Below are 13547 nucleotides of genomic sequence, written 5' to 3' on the forward strand. Positions count from 1 at the left end.
AGGGAAAGGTTCAGGTAGAAGCAAAAGTATACTGTGCGTCAATACCTACCTGTGTGGCTCATATCCCATGCAGGGTTTTCGCTTATATGACCACAGGACCCTCTCCCAGGAATAAGGAATGGTTGTCTCCATCTGACAAAGTGGGGCAAAAACATTTTTGCAAACAAGCTTGCCAACTTAATGACAAAGCCTTTAAACAAGATTTTTCAAGGGATGAAGACGAAAGCCTGAAAGAAGTGGAACAACAGGGGGCAAGGAGTCTGGGTGACAACACAATAAAGAAGATTCTCACACATCCCCTAAGAAAACAGCATAACTGGGGACCTATCTCAAGTGCCTGGACATGAACTCCTCCAGCATGAGGAAAAAATCCAAAGAGGAATTAGAAGTTGTGAGCAGTTGCAGGGTGACAGAAGCTCACATGGGATAGCTTACGTGACTGGAGCACTGCTATGGGTGGATACAGGTTCTTTAGGAAGCACAGATTGGGAATAGGAGGAAGAGAGACTATGCTCTATCCAGAAGAGCAGCTTGAATGCATGGAGCTTTGCCAAGAAATGGTCCACAAGACAGTTGAGAGTTTACAGGTCAGGATCAAAGGGAGGCTAATAAGGAAGCTGTTATGATGGGTTTCTGCTACAGACCTCTTGGTCAAGAGGCAAAATAAGATGCAGCCTTCTTTAGGAGACTGAAAGAAGCCTTGCAACCAGGAAGAAGATTAAAAATATTGATTGAGCATGGAATTAGGAAAGCTAAAACTCTGCTGCAATTGAAATTGGCAAGGAATGTGAATAGCAAAAATAAAGACCTCTGTAAGTATATTGACAGGAAGGCTAGGGGATCTTGTGAGGAGGATGTGGAAGGGATTGTAGTGTTCAAAGCTTTGTTTGCAAAGGTCTTCACTGATAAGGTATGCCCTTTGGCTTTCCAAGTCTCTGTCCCTAGTGACAGAAGAGTCTGGGAGAAAGAGGTACTGCCTATGGTAAGGAAAGGTTAGTTAAGGGTCAACTGAGTGAATAAATTGATTATACATCAGTTCATGAGACCACATGAGATACATCTGATGACGAGGGAGCTTGACCAAAGTCGCCTTTCAAAAACTGTGTGACCAGGAGAGGTCCCTAGTGACTAGAGAATGGAAAGTGTCACATCACTCTTCAGGAACAGTGAGAAAGAGGATCTGGGGCATTAGAGGCTGGTCAGCCTCACTTCACTCTCCTGGAAGATTATGGAGAAAATCTGCATATAAAAGTCACTTCATAAGCACATGAATGACAAGATAATGAATGGGAACAACCACAATGGATTTTCAAAGGGAAAATCATGTCCAACCAGCCTGATTGCCCTCTCTGATGACTGGCTTAGTGGACAGGGGATGCTATTTACCTTGACTTTATCATGACTTTTGACATGGTCTCCCACTGTGTCTTTGTAGCCAAGCTGAAGAGGTATAGACTAGATGCATAGACTACAAGATGGCTGGAAACCTGGTTCAGGAGGCTCAAAGGGTAATGAGTAGCAGTTTGAAATCCATTTGCCAGATGGTTACTAGAGGTTTTCCTCACAAGTGAGTACTAGGGCTGTCACCATTTAATATTTTCATTAGCTACCTGGATGACAGGGCAAAATGCACCCTCAGCCAGCCTGTGGATGAAACCAAATTTAGAGTAAGAAATTGATATGCTAAACAACAGGGCTCCTGTTCAGTGGGACTTTGACAGTCTGGGCTGACAGAAACTCATGAAGTTCAACAAAGGCAAGTAGAAAGTCCTAAACCTGGGATGAAATATCCACATGCAGCAGTATTGTCTGGGGCTGACTGGATAGAAATAAGTTTTGCAGAAAACAAAAAAAAAGAGATCCTGGGGTAACAAGCTGAACATCAGTCAGCAGTGCAGTCTTGCAGCAATAAAGGTTTGTTGCATATTTGGATGTATTAGCAAGGACGTAGCCAGCAGATCAATTTCCTCTATACTTGGCATTTGTGACCACATCTGGAGTACCTGGCCCAGCTTTGGTTTCCCAGGACAGGAAAGGCAGTGACACTGGGAGTAAGTCCAGTACAGGAATATCAAAATGGTAAGTTGCCCAAGAGCCTATGGAGATTACTTTGATAGGTCATTAAATCTCTATTATTGGGCAGTTACATATAGCTGGGAAATTCTTTACCAGTCCAGATTCATTCACCACATATACTGTTTACAAGAAAGCATACACTGATTTGCAATCTTTGCTCCAGCACCAGAGTACTCTTGAGATACTGAGTCTGTACTTTGCCACGCCAATTAAATGTTGCCTGAAGTTGTCTTTCACTGCACCTGACTGCCTTGGGCATCAATAGAGTTCAGTCTCTATCCAACAGATATCCTGAGCCTGGATCTTTCTAAACATGATGTAGACACGTTAAGCCTTATTTACAGTAGATCTGACAATCAGTAGTGTGGTAAGAAAGCCTGCCACTTATGGGTTTACCATGCTAAAGTACACTTGCAAATCAACTTTCAATCATTTAGTTCAGACATAACCTACGAAGCTCTGAAAAACACTAGTGCACAGGCAAAAAGCATGTGACAAGCAACCACCTTAGGGAGGATCTGGACATGGAGGCAAATAAGCAAGCCTCTTTTTACTCTCAGTAAAAATTAGATCATGCTATATAGTGCATGTGGGTTCCGTTTTTGTTTTCAGGAGGTAAGCTACTTCGTGACTGAGGGGAAGGGAAAAACACCTGAAGGTTTATTGCACTTTTTATAATATGTCCAGTGGTCTGAAATGTATTAGCTGCACTCTGATCTCTGACTTTCATAGCTCTGTAAAGATAATTTTGTAAAGTTTGCTCAGGAATAGCTTCGATATTTGTTACGTAGTGCAACATTCCATGCTTGAGTGGAATACAGGCTGGGCAATGAGTGAATTGAGAGCAGCCCTGTGGAGGAGTTGGGGGCATTAGTGGCTGAAATACTGAATATGAACCTGCAATGTGCACTCACAGCCCAGAAAGCCAAGTACATACTGGGCTGCATCAAAAGAAGTGTGACCAGCAGGTTGAGGGAGGTGATTCTCCCCCTCTATTCCACTCTGCTGAGACCCCACCTGGAGTACTGTGTTCAGCTCTGGGGCCCCCAACATAAGAAGGACATGGACCTGTTGGAGTGAGTCCAGGGGAGGGCCACAAAGATGATCAGAGGGCTGGAGAATGTCTCCTAGGAAGACAGGCTGAGACAGTTGGGGTTGTTCAGCCTGGAGAAGAGAAGGCTCCAGGGAGACCTTATAGCAGCCTTCCAGCACCTAAAGGGGGCCTGCAGGAAAGCTGGAGAGGGACTTCTTACAAGGGCATGTAGTGATAGGACAAGGGGTGATGGCTTTAAACTCAAAGAGGGTAGATTTAGATTAGGTATAAGGAAGTTCTTCACTGTGAGGGTGGTGAGGCACTGGGACAGGTTGCCCAGAGAGTTGTGGATGCCCCATCCCTGGCAGTGTTCGAGGCCAGGTTGGATGGGGCTCTGAGCAACCTGGTCTGGTGGAAGGCATCCCTGTCCATGCCAGGGGGATTGGAACTAGATGATCTTTAAGGTCCCTTCCAACCCAAACCATTCTATGATTCTGTGAATACACTCTGTAACATATCTGTATTGAGCCACTGTCCTTATAAATAGTTCGGTACAATCATTAATCACGTGTACGTTTAATCCCACCTAAATTGCATACATATTTTCATGTAATTTTGCAAATTGCATCAAAGTTAGAACTCTGGGAAAGTGTTTTACATACAAAGGTTTGTCACTTACAGACATGGTCCACACGTGTACGTGTGTGTGTGTACCTATATGCTTTTTGAGCTTAGTATGTGTGCAAAGAATAGTTAGCAAGCTTTCTGTTTGTTAGGAGGGTTTCTTCCCTTCCCCTCTGATTCCTGCAGACCGTTCTCTCATTCTCACAAGGTGTTAATGTTAAAGGATCACTCAGATACTTGAAAACCTGATTTCTCACTTTTGTCCAATGCTCTAACACTTATACAAGAGGGCCTGTATTTTCTAAACATGCTGTAAAAAAAAAAAGGGGAGATTCCTAGTACCCCTGTTCATAGCGATATTTTAAATGGATTTAAGAAAACAGAGAGGTGCTAAGTCACTTGGTTATGTAAATTGTGGTCTCTGAGAGAGCAGACTGAAAGGGATCAAAACATCACTGCATCATATGCAGACCAATTTCCCACTTTTTTTTTTTTTTTAATTTATTTAGATTTCTATTTTTTCAACTAGACTGGGTTGAGAAACTGTCCTATCTGACAGTTCTGGCCGCAGAACTGAGGGATGAGATAACTTGTGAGCAGCCAACTAAAGCTGTGATCATTTTGCATGAACAAGGTTTCACACAGTTATGAATGAGAAGCTGAATGGAAAAGCATTATTTAAAAAAATACTTTTAAAAAAATCAACATTAGGAGCCTTTCAAATGTGAATGAAAGGATAAGAGAGGACAGGAGAAGACAAATGAAAGTGTCTTAGAGAAGCAAGTGCAGTGGGAAGGTCCTTTACTGGATAGTTTTAGCACAGTCCATATAGTATAAGAAAACAATAGAAACCATTGCAAAGAAGAAGAATAATAGATGCTTTCCCTACCCAGATGAAGTAATTACGGAAGAGCAGTTTTACTTGACAGTCAGGATTAAGGGACAGTTCTTCCAGAGAGAGTATAAAGTCTAACGAGGACACATAGCTCTCTAGAAAATTTAGGATAGGGAAGAAGCCACCTGTTAGAGAGTCTAGCTATATCCATTTAAACTCCATCCTAAAATATTCCCAGTCATACTATTACGAACAGGGCTGAGAAAATTCTGCTGTTGGTAACAATAAATAATTTAAGAGAACTTGAAACATTATTTTTAAAATAATTTCTTACATATTTTGTCTGGCACAAAAGCCTGTAGGAGCAATGTAATTTCTGTGCTAGGTTATTTCTCCTAGTAGAACAAATACAAAGTTGGAAAACCCTTTATCCTTTATCCACTGAAGTCACTGTATTCTTAGTTCTGATACGTGACAATATAACGCATATAGAGAAAACAGTTACACAACCAAAATTAAGTCAGCATATGAGGATTATTGTTGCTAAACAACTAAGTATAGGCACGTATTTTCTCCTTCAGTTATAATATGTATTGCAGGTTTCCCATCCAGTGTCAAGAGAAGGACAAACTGAGCCTCCAGTCTGCAATAGCTCCCTGTCCGATGTTTTCAAGCAATTCCCACACATCACTATAGGTTCACTTGCCACAACAGCTTTCAACAGCACTTGAAGCAATGAAAGTCTTTTATTAATAACTCTATGCTTCCCTTTACCCTAATATTACCTAAACTGTGGCAGCTCTCAGGACTGAAATGTATGCTGCCATTTGCTATTCCTCTGTATAATTTTGGTTATAAGCACAGATAAACAGTTTTAAGTTTAGAATGACAATAAATAAAATAACAATTATTTTGGGGGTAATGCTTCAGAGAAAGGAAGGCCAAACTATATAGGAAAACGTCAGAGCTCTGCCCAGCCATTCCTAGCTAAAAATGTATGTTTTACATGCCTGTGTACATATATATATGTGTATGCACTTGTGTGTATATTCACACACAGAGAAATAAAAGCATTTCAAATAAGTAGTTTCAATTAATTGAAATATATCAGGTGTAATGACAATTTTACATAATAACTACTAATTACAAACCAATAAACATTTTTCTGTTGAGTTATAAATCAATACTCTGAACAAGGGTCTTTTAATACAGCTGATCTCACAAAATAATTTAAATTTTTTGAGATTCTTATAGAAAAAATAATACTTCATTATTACAATGGAAGTAGTATCAGTCAGTAACATTAGTTTAAAAACTTAACTTTAATATTTCCTGAGTTTTGGAACATTTGTCAGTACGACCTGAATTTCTGTTGATGCAGAAATATATATTTTTTTTTTAATGCAGAATTCATAATAGTACTCATTATTTGCTTCTCCATGTCTTGCTAGGCCATTATTTATATTATCTGTGGTATATCTGCAGAGACCCAGCAAGTTAGGCACCTTTATTTTGCTGATGAATAGCAGAGGGGATTCACAAAATACTTTAATGTATATTACCTAGGAAAAAATGTGGTACGTTAGATACACTTGGCATGTGAAGCGTATTTTCATCATTACACTCAAATAGTATGAAATACAATTAGTGGTCTCTGGATTTTATTGATAACAGCTAATAAGAAAAAAGGTCATTATTATGTTGGATAAGACCATAAACATTACTGTTTTGAGAATGGATTTAAAATGTGCGTTTAAATTATATTTGTAGAATTTTGATTACATTATCAGAATTATTATTAGTATTGAAATACATTTAAACAGAAGAATGATTATTGGGTTAACTAAAGGTTTGCACTGATTACCGTCACTGATTTTTAAAGTAAACGTAATAGTAGATCATGACTAAAATCCAAATCCTATGATTCAGGCCAAATGCTATTGATGTTTTTCATAAGCTCCTCTACAGAAGAATGGAGTTTACTGAAGTAAATAAACCAAGCAGGATTAGCCTCTTCGTTGAAATGACAATATATTTATTTTACTATGGAGCACTTGTATTTTGCTGATACTTGATTATAAATCAGCAGCTGATCAAAAGGTTTGCCTATCATCTGCACAGCCACCTAGTCTGTGTCTAACTACAGTCACGATGCACAGCAATAATTCTCAGGAGTTTATAACTTGTTCATGTGATCTAGTTAACAGGTGGCCAGGAATAATAAAGTTCTGGTTTGAGCATTCTGACAGATGAAAACAAGTCAAAGAAAAGAATCTGCTCCATTAAGAAAATGGGTATTTTACAATGAATCATTATTATTTACCACCTTGATTAAAAATGGGCATGACTCATCTCATCAAACATGATCCTGGAACAATTGTTCAAGACAGCGTGTGGTTCCAAATCTAGAAACTGAGCATTGCCTCAAAGACATACCTTGGCCTTTCAACAATAAATAAAAACAGGTGAATCAATTATTTCTCTTTAGTTACATGTAACTGTTTAATGGACTTTAGCTGACAAGTCACTACCCATGCAAATTATGAAGTATATTAATGACACCGATTTTTGAATGCTTGTTAACACTAGAAAGTTATCCTGGATTGAAGCAGACTATTAATTATAACAGCTATTTTTAAACAAAGCTACCTGTGACCCTGCCTATTCCAGAAATGAATGTCACATTACAAGGACATGAAACCACTTCCAGCTATTTCTGAATAACTCCATCAGTAAACAAGCCCTTTTAACCTATCTTCTACTTTGACAGATTCCAAGATACGAATTTGGTCAATAAAAACAAAATGTTCTTTTTAAAAGTTAAAGAAGTCACAGCCAACAAACACAATGTAATTTCTAAACAACTCCCTAGTTTCATGTCTCTGTCTCTCTCCTCCCACCCAAAATAAACACATCCAGCTTGCAAGATGCTGACCAGTAATGAGAGACACTGCACATCCATCACACCCACTGCCCCAGGGGGAGGTAAGAGCACACAGGTTTTTGCCAAGACCGTGTTCAAACTATGGATATAAAACTCAAAAACCTAGAGGAAGGCAACAAAGTATACAATGAGTATTTATCATTCCTAGTGCAGGTCCCGATTTCTACCCTGCCAAAAGTACACTGAAGAAACTCTAAAACAGTGGTACCCAAAAATACCCAGGTGAAGATCGTTCCCTGGAAGGGAAACAGTCAAACAGACGGTGTTTTCATGGGAATATCTTCTGATCGTGTCACACAGCAGCTTATGAGAAAGTCTGAAAGTTGTTGGAAGGAATATTGTGTTATTACTCCCACAGGAACCAGAGCTGGTTTTGTGCCATTGGCCTGCTTTGCTGCCATATATGTTTTACACTTAACTCTCATGGTGCCCCTCAACATTAAATTTATACCAACTCTGGATGTTACTCAATCAATTTATTTATATAAATGACTTTAGACAAGCCTACTCTTAATGTGCTGGGAGGCTCCTTTAGGTGGTCTCACATAATATTTCTGATTGCATTCTACAGTGCTGCTGTTGCACATTTTCCCCCTCTAACATGAAATACATCATGATATCTGCACCTTATATGTATAGCAACGTCTACTGTTTCCAATCACAAGTAGGTTGCACCTTCTCAAACTCAGATACAAAATCAAGTAAAAGGGGAAAGGGAATAAATATTGCAAAGAACATTAAAGAAAAAATCAAGCACCGTGACTGTAAGTAGTGTACAATAAGAATTTACTGCCCATTTTCCACTTAATTTAACTCTTTATATAACAGTCCTAAGTCTACAGCTTAGCACGAAGCACACACGAGTAGAAGAGGGAGAGGCAGTATATTAGAGACCTTCTTTAAATTCAGAAGAACATTGGTTATCATATAAACATATTTAGCTTTATAAAATAACCATGGTCAAAATTACTGAACTTGAATACATGAAGTGGGATATTCAGATTCTGCAGCTCCAATGGCTTAAGAAACTTACAAGAATATGTCCAAGGCAAACTCTGTCATTGGCCTCATTCAGCTTAGGAGAGAGCCAGAACTAAGATGTCATTGCCTTCCTCAAGCCAGATGAACTGAGATAAATGGGACAACTGAAAGTGATTATGGTAGGCAGAATTTCAAAATAAGGCTGAGGAAACATAATAGAAACTGAAAACTTGGGACCTTGAACCCACCTCGGTGTCTATTTTCTTCAGAGATATGATCAAGTTGTAAACAAAAAACCTTAGATTTAAAAGTAGTTTTGCATTATCTACCATTAAGACAACTGTTTTCATAACTATTTTTGTATTTTAATAGAAGGAGGTTGCTGCCGACTCAAGTTTTATTTCACGTATTTAAACATAGCCCTGTGATATTTTGTAACTAGAACCAATGCAGTCATGCCAATGCACAAGGGAGAACTAGAAAATGCAACCCATTAAAAAACAAACCTGAAACCTCTTCATTCAGTAACCGGCAAAGTGAAATGCCAAAGCAAACAAACAACATCAATGGTGAAAATACACAAAAATATTAAATTGGCTTATGTTTTAGTCATCTGAGGTATCATAAGCAACACAGATAAGAGGTTTTTTTAAGAATATATGACTTTAATTGCCTTTGTCCCTTTAATGATAAATTTACAATGAAAATGACATGTCCACCATAATTTTGAAATACAACATAGCTACCACCAATTTGCTGCAAATGCCTTTGCATTGTATTTGTTTGTGGCAGAGGAGTAAATCTGACAAAAATAAATTCTTATACACATCCACCCTTGTGGGATTAATAGCAAGATGAAATATTTCAAATTAAATAAATGAAGATAAAAATCATATAAAATAATATAAACATTCCTCCTGGATCTCCTCAAGCAAGATTTTCCTCAGCACACTGTCTAATACACCAACCTTCATTAAAAAAGTAAAAAAACAAGATCTGCTTATTGAGAATGAGGCAAAAGGATGCAACTGACGCTGGCCTGGTATTTTACCTCTTATTGATTGGGGTAACAACTTTTCCTAACCTCCAGTATCGATGTCAGTCCACCCCAGAACTCTGAGGCCATTTGCACTGGGAAGAGCACACACGGCTAATAAGTGCACGGCACACGTGCAACTTCTGATGCCTTTGCGGATCCTCAGAGGCCCCTCTCCCAAAGGCTGTCAAAGATGCTAGTGGCAACTCCTCCGCTACTTGCCATGGACAGGTCAAGTGGAGAGGGTTTTATTTAATTTGGAAGAGGAAGAGTTTGCTCTGCCATCTCTCCGTGCTCCCACAATGTGTACTCAAGCATTAGTGGACAAATACATCAAATAAACATCAGATAAAAGCACCCAAAATACGCTCGGTAATGCAAAGAAAGGATATATTTTAGGGTACGGTCAGAGAAGATATTCAAAGCCTCCATTGTTGCTTCTAGAAATGTCAGGACAATTCAGAAATGTCAGTTCCTTTACGAGTTTCCAGATTGTAATTGAAGGATCATGTAGCTCTCTCGCTCTTTCTCTCTCTTTCATTCTCTCTAAATAGGTCTATAAAGATCAGCTGGAAAGTGCAGACAGAATTGTTCACTGGTTAGCTTTACGTAGAGCTACAGGGTATATATGTGCTTTGTTTTGTCTTATTGATCAATCTAGCTTACATTTTTCGCACACACAAACAAAAATCAGGAAAAATAAAAAGCCGATGAAAAACACGAACAACACAAAACAAATAAGGTTCCAATCGTGCAAATTTTGCTTCACTGGATAAAGCACTTCTTGACACAGTAATGTCCAGAATCCCCCTCCCCCAGAAAAATACAGGACTGAGACTGAAGCCATTCTTTTTTTTTTTCTTTTTTTCTCTTTTTTTTTTCTTTTTTTTTTTTCTTTTTTCCTTAAGGCTATACAACACAAAGAAATAAAGCATGGAAAGAACACCTCATTGGGCTGAACACTTCATTCTTCTGGCTCTGGAGCGAGCCTTTGACAAAGCAATTGTGTGGTCCAAGTTATTTGTCTCATTGGGACAACAACGAGAGAAAGAAAAAGAGGAAAAAATGAAAGAGAGGAAAAAAAAAAAATAATAATAAGAAAGGCAATGATCCCAACAATAAAATCCGAAATTGACTTTACAATCACAGGTACAAATTGCTCAGGTCGATAATTTCATTTCTCCTAAAGATCACTGTCGTCTAAAACTAATTAGAGGCGCAGGTTCCCGAGGAATTGTCAATATTCAAAGCAAATGTTGGAGTTTAGAAGGTTATCATTCTTCTACCGTGACAGTCTGACGGGGTGACTGGAAATATTGTCATGTGCTGCCAAGTTCAGGGTGTCGTTAACGATTGAATCCTTGCTCCGGCTCCTGGATCTGTCTCCTATTCAGCCTTCTTTTATAGCGGAAAGACTAAGAAGCCGGAAAAGGTTGAATATTTCCACCCTCCCATGAGGTTACCCCTTTCCAGTTTGAGATGCACTTTGTCTTCTCTTTCCATGTGGAGCAAAACCCCATTGCTGGCTGCTTCTCTGGTGACGTCCTGATCCCCTGCAAAAGCTGAAATCACTGGGTAGCCGTTTTGCATTAAACTTACCTAAAAAGCGCAAAGAGAGAGAATCTGAGTTTTCTCAATACTCTCAATGACTTTATTGCCCTGTGCACATCACCGAACTTTGTGCAGGTTAGAAACAGGGTTGAATTAAGCTAAGGCAATGCATGATTTCTGTCATGCATACAGACCCCTTTCACTGAAACAACCTACAGTCTCGTTCTTCGCTTGCTGGTTTTGTAAATGCACCTTAGTGTCTAGAAATGAGCATTTGAAAAAACAAAAAGGGAAGATAGCGTCTTCTTTAGATCACAACCCACCTGGATGGTTTGTCTGTTATAGACCTTGACCACGTGGAAACTGAAACTATATATCCCTTTTCTTGGTGCTACAAATATACTGGAAGCAAGATCAAAATGGTTGCCAATATTAACTAATACCTGGAAAGTAAACAAAAAAAACAAACCAAAACAAAACAAGAAAGAGAGAGAGAAAGAGAGAAATCAGACCCCACCTTAGAAAAGCGCCAGTGAAAATCTGACATGAGCTCCATGACCGATATAAAGCCTAGTCGAAATGGCATTTGCAGCACAATTAAAAGTGCAGTGCAGGGGAAAGGAGCCAAGTTACAGACACATTTAAAAAGCATCACAGTTCATAAAACGATTTAGTTACGCAAAAATGATCTCCAAAGCCTGTTAGATGAAGTGCAAATGTCCACACTGCACTGTCAATAAAGCAAAGGTGGCAGAAGCGGGAGGGGAGGGAGGTGGAGGGAAGGAAAGGAGGGAGGGGAAAGAAGCGAGGAAAAAAAACCCGAAACTCATCAACTCATAATGCAAATGTATGGGGTTTAGCTAGCACTACTGAAATCAGACCTGCCCTCGGGTTTAACAGGGTATAGAACTAAAATCGTACTGCAGAGAGGGGCGAAGGGGGAGAGAGGATGCTCAGCAACAGCAACACCTCCCAGCTCATGCCTCCCTGTCCCTCTGGAGGGCTGTGCGGCTGGGGTGGGCCTGCTCCTCCTCCCCGACAGCAGTCAATCTGCCATATATTTCAACATTTTTTGGAACAAAGCAAAAAAGAGTAAGAGTGGAGCCCTCCGGCAGATGTGCAAAGCCTCACGGGGAAGCGGTGGCCGCATCCTGGCCCCGCAGAGGCTGGCGGTGCGGAACCCGCCGATTTGAGGGGCATCTGGCCCCGGCTCATCCTCTCCCTCCTTTTCCAAGCTCCAGCGATGGGCAGCCTGATTTGGCTCCAAAGGCACGGTTAAGGAGGGGAAGAAAAACCCGTGGGCCCGTGGCCATCCCATGTGGCGAGCGGGAGAGCCCGAACCAGCTGCTCCGTCGTGCCTGTCCCCGCGGCACCCCGGCCACGCTCAGCTCAGCAACCTCTGTTTTAAGAAAGAAAAATGCAAAGCAAGAGGAAAAAAAACCCCAAACCCCCCAAATCCTGAGCCTTTCCTCCCAAATAGCCAAACTCTATTATTTCCAAGAAAGGAAAAAAAATAAATATATTAATCCATTATTGTGGGAGCACCAAGGGAGGAACGCCTTCAAACTCCTAAGAACTGAGCATTGTGGGGTAAAGCGTCTAAAATATGCTGTACTTGAAGCAAGTTCTTTTTTTTTTTTTCCTTTCCCTCAACTGATCTGACTTTACGAGATCCTGTATGCGAGGAATAGCTGTGCAAACTCATTAGGAGGGACAGGTAGACAGATGAATGACAGTCGGACAGACAGATGGAAAAAGAAAAAAAAAAAAAAAACAACCACAAACAAACCAGAGAAAACAGTTTGCGTGTGCTCATTTTGGCTGACTCTGCCATACTACTTCAGGAGTCAGAGGCGGTAGAAAAAAAGTAAATTTCATCGCAAAAAAAGCAAGCGGAAGGACGGGGCATGGGCTCCGGGAAGCAAGCGGTGCGACCGCTCCGTTATAACCCACCGGGGACCTCGGTCGCCTCGTTTGACAAGGCGGGAAACACCCTCTTCTTCCTCAGCCCTCCCTCCCCAGGAGAGATGCTGTAACATTGCCAAATGCGCTCGGAACGGGCAGACCCGGCGACTCCCCATCGGTAAATCTGTCCTCCCCTTGCCCTGAAAACGAGCATTGCCGACGGAGCACCGAAGGGGAGGACGGGGCGGGAGGGGGATCCGCGCTTTTGCCCCCCGGATCGTCCCTGACTGCCCGGGGCAATCCGGGGCTGCAAGGCTCCCCGGCGAGCGTCTGAGGCACAAAAACTCGCACGTTAAAGCTCTCTCCGTGCTGGCGACGGGAGCGGACAAGAAGTCAGCGTGCGTGCGTCCCCTCCTTTACCGCCCCAGGAAAGCCCCGCAGGCACCTAAAAAACCAAAACTTCCCAAACTCTTGCTGGGGAGTTGGGCTGCAAAACTGCTGCCGAGGGGGTGGGCCGGGCTTAAAAGGCGGCGGGGGAGCGAGAAGGGAACGCGGCGTGTAG

The 13547-nt window shown here is 41.0% G+C and overlaps 1 protein-coding gene across 1 annotated transcript in view; it reads right to left on the reverse strand.

Annotated features, from left to right (window-relative positions):
- Nucleotides 1-9112: 9112 nt before the first annotated feature.
- Nucleotides 9113-13547, reverse strand: part of CBLN2 (cerebellin 2 precursor) — a 12992-nt gene continuing 8557 nt past the window's right edge. The window contains exons 3-4 of the mRNA XM_010577920.1: nt 11404-11523; nt 9113-11128 (exon numbers count right to left, since the gene is read on the reverse strand). Of these exons, the coding sequence (XP_010576222.1) occupies nt 10931-11128; nt 11404-11523 (318 nt within the window). The 3' untranslated portion in view covers nt 9113-10930. The remainder of the gene's footprint in view (nt 11129-11403; nt 11524-13547) is intronic.

Source organism: Haliaeetus leucocephalus, unplaced genomic scaffold (assembly GCF_000737465.1).
Source record: "Haliaeetus leucocephalus isolate CR32 unplaced genomic scaffold, Haliaeetus_leucocephalus-4.0 Scaffold587, whole genome shotgun sequence".
NCBI lineage: Eukaryota > Metazoa > Chordata > Aves > Accipitriformes > Accipitridae > Haliaeetus > Haliaeetus leucocephalus.